This window comes from Anabrus simplex, chromosome 1 (assembly GCF_040414725.1).
Source record: "Anabrus simplex isolate iqAnaSimp1 chromosome 1, ASM4041472v1, whole genome shotgun sequence".
Lineage (NCBI taxonomy): Eukaryota > Metazoa > Arthropoda > Insecta > Orthoptera > Tettigoniidae > Anabrus > Anabrus simplex.
In genome coordinates, this window is record NC_090265.1 from 13,979,120 (window position 1) to 13,999,979 (window position 20,860).

Sequence of the window (20,860 nt, forward strand, 5' to 3'; positions counted from 1 at the left end):
CCTCAATCATTAAGGCTAACTTACTGGAAATCCAGAAACCTCCATCTCAATGGATGGATGGATCCATCTGAAACTCTTTCAGCCGGTTATGAAGAGTCGTGATCTACTTGGAAAAGTTTGAACAGGCTGCGGTCTGGAGACGGTCGATCTAAGAACAATATGAAGAAGTGGGGTCTATCTGAAGAGTCAACCCTCTGTGCCTGTGGAGGTGTACCGCCTTAATTGCAACTCCTGCCCTCTCGTTTGCACCATGCAAGATTTGCTGAAGGCCACACCAAATGGTCGAGATCTCGCCAAATTCTGGTCCGATAGGATATAATTGATACTTGAATGTACATCTAGTATGTTTTCACCAGTTAGACCTATCTGGTTATTTCTCATTCTTAATTAATATTTTATATGATGTATTGCTTCTGATACGATAAGTAAATAAATAAATATTATTATTATTATTATTATTATTATTATTATTATTATTATTATTATTATTATTATTATTATTATTATTATTATTATTATTATGTGATGGTTCTAACGTCCCACAAGCATTAACCGTGGCCGTGCAGCGAGTGTAGTGACGTAACCTAGGAAATGTGTGTTACATTCCTCGGTTGTTTTGGTGCGGTGCCCGCGGGGCAGGTATGCAGCGTACCGTACGGCGGCCCGCATTCAGCCCACAGCTCAGTCAGTCAGGTGAGCAGCAGTGGCAAGGACACGCGGTCATGGACATCGCGGTGAGTAGCTTCTTCCTTCACTCATATCAAAACTCAAGGCTAGTGCTCTACGTCTCACCAACACATAGCGACGATCGGATAGCAAAGGGATAGGAGTTGGAAAGAAGCAGCCGTGGCCTTAATTAAGGAACAGCCCCAGCATTCGTGTGGTGTGGAAATGGGAAACAGTTCAGTTTGGAAACAGGGTGGCGCGAACCCACTATCTCCCGAATGCTCGATTTTAGGAGTGGATTCGTGATTATAGAGGGAAAGGAAGAAAACAGGCTGTGACAATATTGGGTCCAGAAATGCAAAATAGCAGAGTTATCCCACCTTTAAGTTACTGTTATCAACCGACTTATAAATTGGATAACTCTGCAAGTTGGGAAAAAGTCCAGGGGCTTAAGTCAGGGGAGTGTGGTGGCCAAACAATTAGTCCACCTCTACTTATGCAGCACCCAGTACAATAGGCATTAAGGTGCCTGTGGGCAAAAGTTAAGTTCGGGCTGGGAAGACTTGGGACAAAGGGGACGAGCTGCTCGACTAAGTGGTATGTTCCGAGCTGTAAGTGGAGAGATGACGTGGAATGGCATTAGTAGACGAATAAGTTTGACTGGTGTTTCTAAAACTAGTAAAGATCACAATATGAATGTACAGTTGGAATTCAGGAGGACAAATTGGGGCAAATAATCGTTTGTAGGAGGAGGAGTTAGGAATTCGAATAATTTATCAAGGGAGATATTCAATAAATTTCCAAATTCTTGACAATAATTTAAGAAAATGTTAGGAAAACAACAGATAGGGAATCTCCCATTGGACGACTGCCCTAAATGCAGATCAGTAGTGACTGACTGATACTGCATTGTACCAACAGGTACTGCACTTGTCTAGATGCACTGAGCCTGGCCTAGTCCAACAGCTACATCAGGCCCATATTAAATTTATTCGCAACGTCATTACTTGCATGAGAATTTAAACTATCTCTCGCGTTTTATTGTGGCAAGGTTAGCGGCGCGCGGCAGTGAGCTTTCATTAGGGAGTTAGTGGGTTCGAACCCCACAGTCGACAGCCCTAAAGATGATTTTCCGTGGTTTCCCTTTTTCACTTCAGGCGAATGCTGAGGCTGTACCTTAATTAATGCCAATGCCACTCCCATCCCTTTCCTATTCCATCGTCACCTAAATAGATTGTAAAATAAAATGTTCTGGCAATCAGGACGTATCGATGTGCACTCGCTCAGACAACTCCAGACCCACCCTTTTCCCTATAAGTTCTGAAAACTTCATGTCCGGATTTTTTCGTTCAGTTTATACGTTCTGTATAAATGTAAGCACGTACTTCATTTGTTAATTTATTTTTATTAGTATGTTACAATTATCAGTGCTTTTTCACTATATGCGGCTGGTTATGTGCAAAAATACCCATTTAGGACCTTAAAGATGCCTGTGTGCACAAAGATAGACCTTTGATTCCTTTGCTCTGGACTTTCTGTTCGAAGTTGCTCTAGTCGCTTCCTTTGATTGATCAGCGTGGCATTTCGGAAGTTTGAATTTAAAAATTATCCCTTATTTAGATGTCGCCTTTCGTGATTCCTGCCGAGTTAAGAACATCTTTGATTTCACCGATCTATTTCGCAGTCTATTTTGGTTTTACTCCTATTGTTACTGTTGTTATTATTATTACTTTCATTGACCTGTCTAAGTCTCATCCTTGGTATGAGCAATGCTAGTAATACCATTACTTATGCAGCCAGTCCCTGTTATGAATGGTGTGAAAATATCGCTCATAGGGTCGGTTGGTGCATGCATTTCAGTGGGCTTGGCAGACTGATATGCAACAGCAACTTCTGGCTCGGTGGGGAAAGCAACGGGAAACTACCTCACTCCTCATTTCCCTAGTATGCCTCTTCAGTGACACCTAGGCTATCTATGATAGCTTTTGGTGGAGCTGTAGAGGATCAAACCAGCCTCCGGGCTGAATACCCAACATACATTATTATTATTATTATTATTATTATTATTATTATTATTATTATTATTATTATTATTATTATTATTATTATTATTATTATTATTATTATTATTATCAAGCGAGTTGGACGTGCGGTTAGGAGCTCGCAGCTGTGAGCTTGCATTCGGGAGATAGTGGGTTCGAACCCCACAGTCGGCAACCCTGAAGATGGATTTTCGTGGTTTCCCATTTTTATACCAGACAAATGCTTGGGCTGTACCTTAATTAAGGCCAGGGCCGCTTCCCTCCCACTCCCAGCCGTTTTCCACCCCATCGTCACTGTAAGACCTATCTGTGTCCGTGCGACGTAAAGCAACTTGTAAAAATATTATTAATATTACTGTAACATTATCTTTATATAAATATGTATTTAGTGCCGGGAGTGTCGGAAGACATGTTCTGCGTGCCTGGTGCAGGTATTTATATTTGACGGGCATGGGTGAGCTGCGCGTCTGATGATGGGGTGATGATTATAATTAGAGAGGAAGGGAGCGGGCACACAGCCTAGTACCAAGAGTCTGCTCAAGGCTGAACGACGTATAGCCTCACTCCACTGTTCAGAGATTTGGAGTTCACCACCACCTCTCCTACTAACATTCTGACGATGAAAGCTTTTTAGACCAACGGGAGTAGAATCGGCTACCCATGGTGTCAGAGACTGTTATTGCCCATTACATACAAGTTAGGCTAATGTGGGTGTTGCCGTAGAACATCAGACTGCAAGCTTGTAGTCGTACACGATGGCTCAGCTGGTAGAGCGCTCACATTCTGAGTCCGATCCCGGCTCAGTCCGGCGGTATTTGCTCAAATACGTCAGTCGGTAAATTTAGCGGCAGGTCAGAAAATTCCTGCGGCGCGAACCTCGGCGTCCTAAAACCGAATAACTAGTAACTAGAACGTAAATCAATGTTACGCCTATTAACATTACGTTATCAAAAACTGAATCCAACCATCGACGCCTTCATCTCCCTCTACTTATCTTACCTTCAATGTCCGCGTTTACTATTCTCCTACTTGACCTATCCTCCTTCATTTTTCTACCATGACCTCATCACGAAGCCGGTTTATTTGCGCAGCTTCATTGCTAACAGAATAACGGCGAGCATTGTGTTCACACCTCGAGAGAGATGGCTGCTTGAGTTCTGCAAGTTATAAACTATTTTCCCTACAAGTCTGAAATATCTGTCACTAATCACTCTCAGTTTTATGACAATACTCTCAAGTAAATTCGTGCTATGTTTCTCGGATTACTTTTAGCTGGTGTAGCCGTCCTTCGCTACGGAATTCTGCATTGTATTAAATAACATACGCATTAAACATGTAATTATAGGCGCCTTCTGCCCTCACATCGAGTATGAATACACTGTAGTGCTTTATTCCACAAATTTAGGATACATATCGAGTTTAATTAAATTCCATTTACCCATTTTCTCGTGGCTCGGCAGTGATATGGACTTAGCTACAAGATTGAAATTCATTAATATATCTGTTATAATAGCCGGTACGCTAAAAATGCTTGAGATATTTTGAATTGATGGGAAATTTAATTCTATATAACTTTAGTTAAGTAATATTTATCGATAGGACCATTAATAACATAGATTTTTTAAAATTCTGTTTTAACCCTTCCGCTAAACTACCATTTTACTCGGCGTAAATAAAATTATTTATAGCCTAGATTCTAGATGCTTATTCGCCGACTTTACATACCGATTTTCATTAAAAAGTTAATTTCCTTGTTACTGTGGATAATTCTGACCAATCTACAAATGAACTCTTATTTTATATTCAACCCTTTACCCTTCCAGCCTTTGAAATGTGGCACCGGCTTGAGACATCACAGGGTCGCTGACTGGGTACTACCCACAGAGACATCTTCGAATATTATAAACTAACCTTAAATTAATTATGCGGGAAGGATAAAAGAGAAGAAAATAAAATAATTAAATAAAAATCTGAATGAGAACCTTTACGAATACAAATTTATTGAAAGAATAAACTTTGGCAAAGCAAATACCTCTATACAAATCAATAACTCTTCGGACCAAATATTGTTTATAACCTTTGTTAACTCCGACTAAAAGTATCAACATCATGACTCATAAATTCAAATCTTCTTCCAAACACATTATTCAATTTCGATTACTATTACCTTTCATCTTATTTACCAACTCTACTCCAGTACCTCCAATTTTAATTCAATTCCATTCCACTCATATTTGGTTATCACCATATTTCAAATTTTCCAATAATAAAAAAATATTATAATAATTTACCATCATAACCTTCGTTAATTTGTCAGAGTGACCTTTGGAACGTTAATATACAACCAAAACTTCTTCCATTCATTCTTTGAATAAACAAATTCGTATTTACTCTCTATACCTTCAAATTACTTCATCACTATATTATAAACCTTGTAATTACAATTACTAATTATCAAATTATTTACTTGATTACAACCCTCCATTCTGAAATGTATGAGGCTATGTAAATTCATTAAGCACAACATCCGCCGTGTAATTCATGAACTCATCATTTTAATTAATTAAATTCATTAAATTCATTATAATTCACTAAATTCGTGGTTATCATGTCATTATCATTGTTACCTCTAAGATCATAAATTTATCCAATTACGTTTGTAAGATCTGGTAATTTAACCCAAATTTTGATATATCATTTAATTATTCATCTCAAATTTTTATATAAAATAATCCCTATTATTATTTGAGTCCGAAACTATTTTACTTATTCTTTCTCAATACCATCCTCCACTCATATAAATGCTGATAATATGGAACGCACGCGCGAAATCGAAAGTAACCCTGACATAAATAAATTAAATTAATTCACCGATTCATCTAAAATTATAAATATCCCGCATATGCATAATCAGCTGTTTTATCATACACAAAACATATGCCTACCCTGTAGCAAGAAACCTACACTACAATGGTAAATGCACCTTAACCTACACTGATTCGACAAACAATGGGATAGAACCTCATTGTCACAAGTACAAACAACCACGTGAACTGAATTCAACATCGCAAGAAATATTGCAACTGCAAACCAGAATTTGCATTGCTCACACACTGAAGAACATATAACATGAACAAAACACAACATAATTCAATCATATAGTCACAGGGAAAATCATTATTCACTGACTCGGCCGGGCATCGAACTCCGACCCTCAGTATGGCATCATTACAGTGACCTATCATTACACTCGCCACAATGATCTGTCACGAAGTCTATCTATTATTATTTAATTTAAATGTGCTGTCCTATGTTCCACAAAACAGAATTATCTTACGAATGACTGCAATATTTTTTTTACTTGTAAGACCCTACCACAGCTGCCATGGCTTCCTCTAATGCACAACACGCCGACCCGGTCTGCTGCCTTATCTCACGCCCCGACTCATTTCATTAACACGGCATTTTAACTTGTCCGCACCCAATTAATATTCTCTCTCTCTCCACTCTAAATGAAGCCACATGTTCCTCCACAATATCCTGCGTATTCTTGCTTTCTGTGCGAACAGTAACTAATTATATATAACACTCTCAATGCATCTTATTTGTTCCATATTTCACGTATATAATTCTGCATTTTCTCACTCAACATTATCAGGAACACGTATATCACTATGCCGATATTTATACATATATGGCGCTACACAATCTCATTGGTTCGACCCCTGCGGTTGGCATTTTGTGTCTTAGAGGCCCTACTTCAACACTAGCTAACTACATCTCGGATAAATTATAGGATGAAACTTATTCCCTACAGCACAATTTTCATTCACTGGTTAACAGTACACGTTACTTACTAATGACATATATTTTCAAATCCCACTGTAATGTGCCTGAATAACCAAGGTTCGAATCTTTGGTCAATAAAAAATTTCTTGACGAACTTTTCATGCGACATGCCAGGTTAATCTATCTACTCCCTTTGACTAATACCTTACTGATGCCTCCTAAATCACATTAAATATTCACACACACACACGCTAGTATTTATCAGAAGATCGCGCACTTAGGAAAACCATATTTCACACACGTAATAGAAGATCATTATTTACACACACATTATTTCCTCATTCGCGAAGACCATTTTTAACACACGCTATAATATCACAATATTTACTCCCCCCTAGGCATCAGTATAAAATTTACGACCTAAAAATCTAACTATCCTTGCTACAGTACTTAAAAGAAAATAAACGAATAATCATGCATTAATTTATTTACAAGTTAACAGCTAATCATGCACATGCCAGATATAATGAATCAGGGTACTTATCGATTCGGCGACGCTCCATACTCAGCTCCACGGCCTCATGGTTTCAGGTCGGCCCCATGATGTACTTAAGCCATCATACAGGCGGCCTCAGCACCTGAACCGATACCATTCTTCATAACCATGGTCTTCATTCCTGTGGCTTTAATGAATTCACACGACTTCACTTCTTAATACACTAAAACACATATAAAACACAGATATAATTCAATTATTCTAGCACATAAACACTTATTCACACTGGTAGTAAATACTTTGTCTCTGCTCTTTTCCGCGAGTTTAACACGTGGCACTGCAAAGCGTCCTTGCATCGATCTCGCTCCGGTCCTATTTTTCAGTTAATATTGTAAAAGTCGCCTTCTTAAGTTTAACCAGATTTTCGGTCGTTATTGAGTTGAATACATAGTCTATCGGACCCGTAGTATCCTATCGACAACTAGTTAATGGACTAGGAAATGCTCCAGATTAGGGTTCCTCGTGAACCACATACGCGTTACGTCCGACACGTTCAAATTTCCGTAGCAGAGTGAGTCTTCTGAGCGGCACGCGTCCTCTTCATGCACGCCAGCTCCTGGATAGGGAGCTCGGGGAACCCCATCAACAATGATGTAACATCCCGTCACGTATGCCTGCAATTATTTATTCCAATAAATTGTTGCAAATATGCCGTCTTTAATTATTGTTCTCAATATAGTTTAATATTGTTTTCACATTATCCCCTGGTGGATTTAATTATTTTTGGAGGTCATTTGTACGGCACCCATCTTTAATTTACCCCCATCATTCCAAAACTTACTACTCTGCTATTCGCTGCCTGAAAGTGTTGCCAACTTAAAACTGGTGACCTTGATCACACACCTCACGGAATACTCCAGTACTTCCCATTTCATCATCAAATGACCCTGACACGTGGAACTTATCTTTAAACCTGGGCAAGCGAAATGGCGCCACACATCCGGCCTATAATGTAACTGCGGTTCATTCCCTTATATGCCATCTTTAATTTATAATATTTTAAAGACAATGCTATGAGCCAATTGGGCTCAATATGTAACAGACTGGCTACGATATTGCATTGCTGTTTTACGCCAAGATACCATTTAATTCGGCTTTGAGATTTAATATTGCCATTTTAGTTTAAAGTCGTTTCTTCCGTTTCCCTCACGCAAGAAAATAACATTTTAGGCAATTAAACAATATTATAATATACAGTAGCTAGTGGTGGTGATTATTGTTTTAAGAGGAGATGCAGCTGAACAGGTAACAGAGGAGAAAAACATTAGGTCTCGGACCCTCCCAAGAATTAGGATATTGGCAAAAGAGAAAGTCGTGAAGTCTAAGGACTTCCTAGAGATCGCAGAAGTAGTAAGTGAAGGTCAGCCCTAGTGAGGGCATTGCTAGACTCAGCTAAAGATCCTGTAGTCGCCAGCAGGCTGAACGCCCCTGGGAAGTATTCTTCAGTGCAACCATAGTAAGGCGATAATAAGTAGAGAGAGAACTTCCCTACTTCAGTTTTATAAGGTCAGAATGTTGAGCATTTCTCTGATCCATGAGCATTTCACCGGGTGACTCAAAAAGCACTAGTTCAAAGGACGATCGAAATACGAACTGCTGCTCTCCACATTCCGTGTCCAGTGCCTAACTTCACTGGTTCTCTCTTCTGCATTGTTTAGGAAGAAATAAAATGACTTATCCAATTTGTCACTCCTGACATTCCAAGCCTCGTCCTGTTCGTACTTGGGAACACTCCGTGTTATGAGCTACATCAGTTTCCACGCAGCCTTTCGGATCAACGTGCTTTTATTGGGGCTTGCGCTTGCATCACTGTTTTGTCTAATTGACTGATGGTCCTTGGAAGTGCTGTGGAAAGTGCACCCCACTGAGCGTTGTCCACAGTTAGTTATATTATGTTGTTTGAGTCATCAGTCCGTAGACTAGTTTGATGCAGCTCTCCATAACACCCTATCCTGTGCTAACTACTACATCTTACATCTTCTTGTCATATTCGTGCCTTGGCCTACTTCTCTCAAAAAGCAGCTGCACAAGTCCTGGGTGTCTTACGATGTGTCCTATCATTCTATCCGTTCTTCTGGTCAAATTTAGCTAAATCAATCTCCTCTCACCAATTCGATTCAGTATCTTTTCATTCGTCATTCGATCTACCATCTCACGTTCAGCATTGTTCTGGAACACCACATTTCAAAAGCTTCTATTCTCTTTCTTTCTGAGCGAGTTATCGTCCATGCTTCACTTGCATGCAACGGCACGTTCCAGATGAACTCTTCAAAAGGTTATTTCTAATTCCTACATCAATGTTCGAAGTGAGCCAATTTCTTTTCTTAAGAAAGGCCTTCTTTCGTTGTGCTACTCTGCGTTTTATGTCCTCCTTACTTCTGCCATCGTTAGTTATTTTACTACCCAAGTAACAATTTTGATCTACTTCCTTTAAGAGTTACTTTCGTAATCTAATTTTACCAGATTTACTGGCACGTAAAAGAACTCCTGTGGGACTAAATTCCGCCACCTCAGCCTCTCCGAAAACAGTAAGTTAGTGGGACGTAAAGCCGAAAGCACCAGAATTCTAGATTAGGTAGTGTACACGTTCTGAGTAAGATTGTATTAAATTGCGTAGCACTTAACGTTACCCTAGAAACACGACGGGGAAGTCCCAAACGTCTTCTCTTATGTGAAGACTATGCTAGGGAATTTTCACTGTAATGGCAGACCCTTTTGCCTACCATCAGTCACGATCAAGTAGGGGAGTTTTCATTATAATGGCAGACGCTCACTCTCTACCTGCCTTTTTACATCCACAGAAAGACTGTCTTAGTGGTTTTCACAACTGAAATCAGCATAGGTCATTACAATGACGCCAGTAGCAATGTCGCTATTAAAAGCAATGCTATCATATGAAATACTCGTTCAAATGAAAAACCACACATTTTCTCACTTTTAACGAACAGTGTTGCACTGCCGATCTCACAGTCCAAAGTTCCACTGCAGACAGCCGTGAGTTGTACACAGTCCTCCTCCTAATACAACTAAAATGTTTTCATTCCTTCCCTGAAGGGGGAGGCGGGCCTCTCTCAGGCCAGGAGATTTGTACCGGAGAAGGTGATAGGGTTGGCGGCCGTGGCCTGCTGTTATTCCGTTAAGTGTGCACACCGCTCATTCCAATCAGCCCCTCAGAGTAGGGATCGAATAGCTCGAACCAGTGTGTTACATACCAGCAGTATCAGGAAATAAATGAACCAGAGGAATGGCATGCTAACGAAGAAAGTTGCCCGCCAATACTCAGTCAGGCTGTTATACTCAGTACGCGGCACTAATCCCATCTATGGGAGATGAGTGGCAGCATAAGAGTCAACGAATATCACTACAAACAATGGTCAATCTAATGTTATTGTTGATCAATTTTATGAGCTTTCGATATGTAGGCCTTCACATTTAGTTTCCTTCCGACTCTGAAGTACCACTCCTAACATAGTCGGCAAGTTAAAACCGAATAAAACATAAATGATCGGAAATTGTATTCTCTCTAACTTCTGTGATGTAGAACTTTTCGATACGACCAATAACAGGAATCTAAAAATTTAAATTTTAGGCCCCTTCCCCTAAACTACCGTTTCATCAGGGTGAAGAAAATTGTTTATAGCTTAGCCTATACTGTACTTTATTATTCCCCGACTCTATCTACCGATTTTCATTATATTCTGTTTACCCATTTTCACGTGGCTATGCGTTGATATGGACTTAACAACAAAAATATAATTTCATTAATATCTCTGTTACCGCAGCCGGTACGGTAAACATGTATAAGACATACATGATCGGAAATTTAGTTCTATATAACTTTTGTTATGTAGTATTTATCGATAGGACCACTAATAACATAAATATTTGAGAATTAAATTTTAGACCATCCCCTAAACTACAATTTCACTTAGCGTGAATAGAATGATGTATAGCGAAGATTGCAGTGGCCATTTCCCCGACTTCACATAGCGATTTTCATTAAATTCTCTTCAGCCGTTTCCTCGTGATGCGCGTACATACATACAGACATACAGACAGACTTCACGGAATTTTTTGTTGCTGTGGACACGGCCTATACAGAAATACCATCCTTTTTAAATTCCGAGCAATGTACAGACATAATTCTTCTTTGATATATATAGATTGTATCGGAGTCCGCCTTTGTGGTGTAGTGGTTAGTGTGATTAGCTGGCACCCCCGGAGGCCCGGGTTCGATTCCTAGTTCTGCCACGAAATTTGAAAAATTGGTACGATTTCTATAACGGGTTCCACTCAGCCTCAGGAGGTCAACTATGTAGAGAGGTATTCCATTCCATCCTTAACCAGCATCGAAGTGGTTTCCCAGCTTCTCCTCCAAGCAAATGCCGGTATGGTACCTACCTTACAGCCACGGCCGCGTCTTTCCCTCTTCCTTGCCTGTCCCTTCTAATATTGCCATCCCCTCACATGTCTGCTGTTCAGCATTGTAGACAAGGCTCGTAGTGGTACTGGTCCGCCTCACCAGTTGTATCCCCGACCTAAAGTCTCGACACAGTAGAGGTGAGATCCCTCGCTGAGTCCGAGGAGAAAACCAACCCTGAATGGTAAACGGATTACGAAGGTAGAAGAAGAAGATATGTTTAATAGACATGGAAATATCATCGGTGCAGAATAGCGTCACGTTTGTTAACGCCGAGCACCAGGAGTCGCGCAGTGTGTCAGTGCAATTCATCGGAATGCCGCATATTACGAGCAAGCAACAACCTACCTGGCTTCGGTATGACGTCATCAGTGATGCCATCTTGGCGAACTAAAATCGCCAGGCCACGCAGAAAAGTCCACCGTGATTCCACAAGTACACGGCAAGAAACTGAGAAAACTGCGGAGGGAAGAAGTTGCAAATGGCAACGCATTCGAGAGAACAGACTGGATTGCCGGAATTCCAGAAAGTCCGAAATCAGCAATGTCGAGCGGTCATCGGGAGCGCCTGAACGTCGTGGAACTGGAGTCCCACTATCACGTGGTACTTATCCACGAAAAGATTTTCAAAAGATTCCGTGCCAGTTATTATCAACAAATGTTGTTAAAAATATAAGCTTGTTACTAACAACAATTTATAATAACAAAAGTTATCCCACCGAGCGAGTTCGCCGGGCGGTTAAGGGCGCACTCGGCAGATAGTGGGTTCAAACCCCGCTGTCGGCAACTCTGAAGATGTTATTTTGTGGATTGCTATTTTCACACTAGATTAAAGAGGCTTTACCTTATATAGGGCCACGACTGCTTCCTTCCCAATTATTGCCAATCATCGCCATAAGACCTATCTGTGTCGTTGCAACGTAAAGTCAATTGCATAAATACGTTTTTCCTTTGACCCTCCTACCAATGACCACTGATCTGCATGTAGAGTACCCACCACATTCACCATGTCAATCAAAACGTTTTAACTATAACCAATTATCGGGTTACAATGTCCTGCATATTCCTTTTCCTGTTGTCTCTCGGTGGATTACGCCCATTCCTCGACCTCTTCCCCAAGTGCTTGATCATTCAACCCTAACATATAAACTACCAATTCATTGTAATCACAACTCTTGTAATCTTGTTCTACCTTCGGCTAACATTCCTTGCATTCCTTTTCTCCTACACTAAATTAAATCTAACCTTACTGAACTCTACCTCTTCCCTGTCGTACTCACTCTGTCCGCCCTCTAGATCACGCTTTAAAGGGCTTTAAGTTAACTAAACTAATATCTTTCAAAGCTACAAAGGAAGACAACATTCTCCTACTCATTTAAACTATAACACCTGGTAGGGGAGAAAAATCTCCTAAGTAAATTTACAGTTTACCGCCTGCAACCTCAGTCAGTCACCCTACCGGAACAATGACTTTCTCATCTAACGATATTGGAACAGTATATTTCATGTTTAGTGCTTGGCGGGAATAGTGGGGACATCCGGGCAGAGTTAGAACAGCCTAATTGGTGATGACGTACAGCTCACGAATTTGTAATAAGTTCTCAGACGTGAAGCTTCCACACTATGCAGAGTTCTTCTTCCGGGTTGCTTTCTGTACATTCCGTACAGCTTGCCGACGTTTCGAACACATTTCAGTATTCCTCGTCAAGGCGACTGCCAGCTAATCCAGTCCTTTCTTAAATTATTTCAAAGAACTAGGAAATCCATCGAATATTTTCCTTCGCAAATGATTCAGATCCCTAATTCCCCTCCTTATAAATGAATATTTGCCCCCCCCCCTCTTGTACTCCACCTTCATCTACCTCCTATCTTGAAAGCTTCCCTCAAGCTTATTCTTCTCCTAATGTCATTCCACGCCATCTCTCCACTGACAGCTCGGAACATACCTCTTAGTCGAGCAGCTCCTCTCCTTACTCCAGCCCAAACTTGAAAGATTTTCTTTTGAGACTACTGCTGCTCTTCCAATTCTCGTATCCTGGTGTGGGTCCCTAATCACGTATACCTCTTAAGCTCAACAACCAACTTCCAAAGCAGAACTATTCGTGTGCCTCGAACATTTTCAGAAAGGATAATTTCTTATTATTATTCTTCTTCGACCGCTTGTTCCACACCCTGCAGGGTCGCAGGTGTGAACTGCGTCACACATAAGGATTTGGCCCTGTTTTACGGCCGGATGCCCCTCCTGACGCCAACCCTATGTGGAGGGATGTAATCACTATTGCGTGTTTCTGTGGTCTGTTGTCTGAGTGTGAGGAGGAAAGTGTTGGGAGAAAGACAAACACCGAGTCACCGAGCCACAAGAATTAATCGCACGCGATTAAAATCCCCGACCCGGCCGGGAATCGAGACCGGGACTCTCTGAACCGAAGGCCTCAACGCTGACCATTGAGGCAAGTAGAAGGATCGTAATTTGGACACTAAGCGCTCACCTCAGACAATAATAACTGTCTCACCACATTTGGTAGAAATGAGGACGGTGACCCCCAGTAGTAGGTGGCGGGTCTCCTTTATCGGTGGGGCACGTCCCAGCGCCTGATCGAGGGCCTCACTTCCTATCTCCTCATTAGGACTGGCGCTCCTCATACTGTCCCACTTGTACAACCTGAGCAAGTCTTCCAAACAGTGTTTCAATCAATACCAGGTTTTGCAGATTTTCTTCAAAGAATAGTATCTTCAGTGTTCCCTTGTAATACAACAGAATCCTAATTGGGAAGCATCCTTTCCAATTCTAGCTCGAACACACGTCCTTCGTAATACACCAGAATCCTAATTGGAAAGCATCCTTTCCAATTCCAGCTCGAACACACGTCCTTTGTAATACAACAGAATCCTAATTACAGAGCCTCCTTTCTAATTCTAGCTCGAACACACGTCCTTTGTATTACAACAGAATCCTAATTAGAAAGCATTATTTCCAATTCTAGCTCGAACACCCGTCCGTTGTAATACAACAGAATCCTAATTAGAAAGCATCCTTTCCAATTCTAGCTCGAACACACGTCCTTTGAAAAACGACAGAATCCTAATTAGAAAACATTCTTTCCAATTCTAGATCGAACACACGTCCTTTGTAATACAACAGAATCCTAATTAGAAAGTATCCTTTCCAATTCTAGATCGAACACACGTCCTTCATAATTCAACAGAATCCTAATTAGAAAGCCTCCTTTCCAATTCTAGCTCGAACACACGTCCTTTGTAATACAACAGAATCCTAATTAGAAAGCATTCTTTCCAATTCTAGCTCGAATACACGTCCTTTTTAATACAACAGAATCCTAATTCGAAAGCCTCCTTTCCAATTCTAGCTCGATCACACGTCCTTTGTAATACAACAGAATCCTAATTAGAAAGCCTCCTTTCCAATTCTAGCTCGAACGCCGTTCCTTTGTAATACAACAGAATCCTAATTGGAAAACATCCTTTCCAATTCTAGATCGAACTCACGTCCTTTGTAATACAACAGAATCTTAATTAGAAAGCATTCTTTCCAATTCTAGCTCGAACACACGTCCTTTGTAATACAACAGAATCCTAATTAGAAAGCATTCTTTCCAATTCTAGCTCGAATACACGTCCTTTTTAATACAACAGAATCCTAATTCGAAAGCCTCCTTTCCAATTCTAGCTCGATCACACGTCCTTTGTAATACAACAGAATCCTAATTAGAAAGCCTCCTTTCCAATTCTAGCTCGAACACCGTTCCTTTGCAATACAACAGAATCCTAATTGGAAAACATCCTTTCCAATTCTAGATCGAACTCACGTCCTTTGTAATACAACAGAATCTTAATTAGAAAGCATTCTTTCCAATTCTAGCTCGAACACGCGTCCTTTGTAATACAACAGAATCCTAATTAGAAAGCATTCTTTCCAATTCTAGCTCGAATACACGTCCCTTTTAATACAACAGAATCCTAATTCGAAAGCCTCCTCTCCAATTCTAGCTCGATCACACGTCCTTTGTAATACAGCCGAATCCTAATTAGAAAGCCTCCTCTCCTTTCCAATTCTAGCTCGAACACGCGTCCTTTGTAATACAGCACACAGTAATCCTAATTAGAAACCTCCTTTCCAATTCTTGATCGAACACACGTCCTTTGTAAAATAACAGAATCCTAATTAGAAAGCATTCTTTCCAATTCTAGCTAGAAAACATTAAGTCTCTCCTTAGTAATATTATTTAATCCCCGGGCTGAGAGGATCTGATGGTTGAGGCGGTGGTCTTCTGTCCCTAATTAGGCGCTTTGGATCCTGACTCAGTCCGATGGTATTTTAAAGTGCTCAAATAATTCAGCGTCCTGTCGGTAGATTTACTGGCTCCTAAAACAATTCTTGTGGGACAAAATTCCGGCACTTCAGCGTCTCCGAAAACCGTCAAAGTAGTTACGAGGACGTTCTTTATTGTCCGCTATTCTATGTTCAGCAAGTTAATAATAATAATAATAATAATAATAATAGTAATAATAATAATGATAATAATCCTTTTTAATCCGTTCACCGTACAAGCTTGCTTTTTCAATCAATCAATCAATCAATCAATCAATCAATCAATCAATCAATCAATCAATCAATCAATCAATCAATTAATACTGATTTGCATTTAGGGCAGTCGCCCAGGTGGCAGACTCCCTATCTGTTGTTTTCCTAGCCTTTTCCTAAATGATTTCAAAGAAATTGGAAATTTATTGAACATCTCCCTTGGTAAGTTATTCCAATCCCTAACTCCCCTTCCTATAAATGAATATTTGTCACAGTTTGTCCTCTTGAATTCCAACTTTATCTTCATATTGTGATCTTTCCCACTTTTATAAACGCCACTCAAACTTATTCGTCTACTAATGTCATTCCACGCCATATCTCCGCTGAGAGATCGGAACATACCACTTAGTCTAGCAGCTCGTCTCCTTTCTCCCATGTCTTCCCAGCCCAAACTTTGCAATATTTTTGTAACGCTACTCTTTTGTCGGAAATCACCCAGAACAAATCGAGCTGCTTTTCTTTGGATTTTTTCCAATTCTTGAATCAGGTAATCCTGGTGAGGGTCCCATACACTGGAACCATACTCTAGTTGGGGTCTTATCAGAGACGTATATGCCCTCTCCTTTACATCCTTACTACAACCCCTAAACACCCTCATAACCATGTGCAGAGATTTGTACCCTCTATTTACAATCCCATTTATGTGATTACCCCAATGAAGATCTTTCCTTATATTAACACCTAGATACTTACAATGATCCCCAAAAGGAACTTTCACCCCATCAACGCAGTAATTAAAACTGAGAGGATTTTTCCTATTTCTGAAACTCACAACCTGATTTTTAACCCCGTTTATAAACATACCATTGCTTGCTGTCCATCTCACAACGTTATCGAGGTCACGTTGCAGTTGCTCACAATCTTGTAACTTATTCATTACTCTATAGAGAATAACATCATCCGCAAAAAGCCTTACCTCTGATTCTACTTCTTTACTCATATCATTTATATACATAAGAAAACATAAAGGTCTAATAATACTGCCTTGAGGAATTCCCCTCTTAATTATTACAGGATCAGATAAAGCTTCACCTACTCTAATTCTCTGAGACCTATTTTCTAGAAATATAGCAACACGAAGAGTCACTCTTTTGTCTAGTCCAATTGCACTCATTTTTGCCAGTAGTCTCCCGTGATCCACCCTATCAAATGCTTTAGACAGGTCAATCGCGATACAGTCCATTTGACGTCCTGAATCCAAGATATCTGCTATACCATGCTGGAATCCTACAAGTTGAGCTTCAGTGGAATAACCTTTCCTAAAACCGAACTGCCTTCTATCGAACCAGTTATTAATTTCGCAAACATGTCTAATATAATCAGAAAGTATGCCTTCCCAAAGCTTACGTACAATGCATGTCAAACTTACTGGCCTGTAATTTTCAGCTATATGTCTATCACCCTTTCCTTTATACACAGGGCCTACGATAGCAACTCTCTATTCATCTGGTATAGCTCCTCCGACCAAACAATAATCAAATAAGTACTTCAGATATGGTACTATATTCCAACCCATTGTCTTTAGTATATCCCCAGAAATCTTATCAATTCCAGTCGCTTTTCTAGTTTTCAACTTTTGTATCTTATTGTAAATGTCATTGTCATCATATGCAAATTTTAATACTTCTTTAGCCTTAGTCTCCTCCTCCATCTGGACGTTATCCTTGTAACCAACAATCTTTGCATACTTCTGACTGAATTCTGCCTTTTGAAGATCATCACATACACACTCCCCTTGTTCATTAAATATTCCTGGAATGTCCTTCTTGGAACCTGTTTCTGCCTTAAAATACCTATACATACCCTTCCATTTTTCACTAAAATTTGTATGACTTCCAAGTATGCTTGCCATCATGTTATCTTTAGCTGCCTTCTTTGCTAGATTCAATTTTCTAGTAAGTTCCTTCTATTTCTCCTTACTTCCACAGCCATTTCTAACTCTATTTCTTTCCATTCTGCACCTCCTTCTTCGTCTCTTTATGTCTCTATTATAATAAGGTGGGTCTTTACCATTCCTTACCACCCTTAATGGTACAAACCTGTTTTCGCATTCCTCAACAATTTCTTTAAACCCATCCCAGAGTCTGTTTACATTTTTATTTTCCGTTTACCACCGATCATAGTTACTTTTTAGAAACTGCCTCATGCCTGCCTTATCAGCTATATGGTACTGCCTAATAGTCCTACTTTTAAGACCTCCCTTTCTAACATATTTATTTTTAACTACGACAAAAACAGCTTCATGATCACTAATACCATCTATTACTTCAGTTTCTCTATAGAGCTCATCTGGTTTTATCAGCACCACACCCAGGATATTTTTCTCTCTGGTTGGTTCCATCACTTTCTGAATCAGCTGTCCTTCCCATATTAACTTATCTGCCATTTGTTGGTCATGCTTCCTGTCGTTGGCATTTCCTTCCCAATTGACACCTGGTAAATTCAGATCTCCCGCTACAATCACATTTCTTTCCGTGTCGTTTCCTACATAGCTGATTATCTTATCAAATAATTCTGAATCCGTGTCAGTGCTACCCTTTCCCGATCTGTACACTCCAAATATATCAAGTTGCCTATTATCTTTAGAAATGAGCCTTACACCTAGAATTCCATGTGTCTCATCTTTAACTTTTTCGTAGCTTACAAATTCTTCTTTCACCAGAATGAATACTCCCCTTCCCACCCTTCCTATCCTATCTCTACGATACACACTCCAGTTACGTGAGAAAATTTCTGCATCCATTACATCATTTCTCAGCAATGATTCAACCCCTATTACAATATCTGGTAAATATATATCTATTAAATTACTTAATTCTACTCCTTTCTTTACAATACTTCTACAGTTCAACACTAACAATTTTATGTCATCCCTACTTGATTTTCAGTTCCCTGTTGCCTTATCACCGCTCCCTAGGCCACCCCGTTTCCCTGAATGTACCTCCCTATTACCCTTCCAAACAAATTTCGTATGGATATTAGTGATTCTTGGTGACTAAGTTATATGTAACAACGTCCTGTGTGTGTGAAAATTGTGACGGATGAATAAGAAATATCATTTATTTTACGTGAACTAAGTGTGAAACAGTGTTTGAGATCGGAATTTTTGTTTGAGGTTATGTCCAAGAACAAACAAAAGAGTCGCGGTAGCAAGGAGATGGCAAGCTTGGAGCAGCAACAGCCACAGCAGCGCAGTGCAGCGGATGGGAAATTGAGGACTCCACCTAACGTAAACAGTCGCTCAGAGGATCTGTCGGCCGCGGTGAATAAAATACTTCGTGAATCAACATTTTTAGATTCAATTATGGATCGATTAGTTGACAGAGTTATTGACAGGCTGAAGGAAAGTATTGATTTCAATAGTAAAATAATTGAAGACTTAAAACTGGAAATCAATAAACGGGATGAAAGGATCAAGGAACTTCAGCACGAACTTCACAAGATGAACGCCGATTCCCATGACGAAGTGGAGAATGTTAACCAGTACTTAAGGAGAAACAATATTGAAATCCATGGCCCACCAGAATTTCCGAATGAAGACGTTTATAGTGTCGTGAAAAATATTGGTAAAGCTATTTGATTTGAATTAAATAAGTGTTATGTAGACTTTGCTCATAGAATTCCCTCGGCAAACAAGACACTACCCAGACCCATTATTGTCAAATTTGTGAACAGGTGGGAAAAACAGGAATTTATGGCAGCAAAGAAGAATGTCCGGCAGATATCATCTGTAGCAGTGGGCTTCAATGCTTCAGATCATATGATTTACATCAATGATCATCTTACACCCAGAGCCAAAGGTCTTCTTAAGAGAGCCAAGGATTTAAGATTGAAAGGTTATAAGTATGTGTGGACACGGGAAGGTAAGATTTTTGTTAGGAAGGAGGACAACTGTAATGTGATAAGCATACGAAATATCGAAGATGTTCATAATCTTGAATCAGCTTGAATTATGGTATGGAAATTGTAGAGGCTCAGTTAACAAACTTAAGACAACTTAAAACCAGAGATTGCCCTCTGAGAATTTTTTATGCTAACTCGCAAAGTATGATAATAAATGGCTAAACTTAACCAATTTAATTGTAGATATACAGATGCCGGAAATCATTATTATAGTAGAAACATGGTTATTTCCACAAGATAAGAAATATTATAATCTGAAAGATTATGAAGGTTATTTTTGTTCCAGAACAAAAGATAGAGGGGGAAGGATTGCTATATACATTAAAGAACCCTATAAAGCTAAAATATTATTTTCGATTAGCACTCCTGATATTCCGTACAATATTTTATTGATTAAAGTGAGCGGTCTGGAGAGGGATATTCTTATTTTGGGATGTTACAATCCCCATTTGAAATTTTCCAAAGAGTTTCTTAATGTACTTGAGGACATATGGAATAAATACAGTAATTATATATGTTTTACTGTAGGAGATTTCAATATTAACAAACTTCAGCAGAGTCTACTAACGTCTGAACTTAAGAGGTTATGTGAATGCTATAACCAAAATCCATGTAACAGCAGATTTCCCACCAGGATTACTAACAGTACAGCTAGTCTGTTAGATCATGCTTATGTCAATAAGCTGTGTAGGTGCAAACTGTATAATATAATTAACGATTACAGTGATCATAATTTATTAGTCTGCGACATAAATTTGTTACCGAAAGTGAGAACAGAAAATTCAGACATGAAACCAAAAACATGTAATGTGAAGAACATGAATGCTTATATGTCTACCAATCCTCCGATCATCAGTGAAGGTGATAGTTGTGATGTGATAG

The 20,860-nt window shown here is 39.7% G+C and overlaps 1 protein-coding gene across 1 annotated transcript in view; it reads left to right on the top strand.

Moving 5' to 3' along the window:
* Nucleotides 1-711: 711 nt before the first annotated feature.
* spz6 (Spaetzle domain-containing protein 6) overlaps nt 712-20,860 on the top strand; it is a 218,447-nt gene continuing 198,298 nt past the window's right edge. Inside the window, exon 1 of the mRNA XM_067138688.2 lies at nt 712-734. Within this exon, the coding sequence (XP_066994789.2) occupies nt 723-734 (12 nt within the window). The 5' untranslated portion in view covers nt 712-722. The remainder of the gene's footprint in view (nt 735-20,860) is intronic.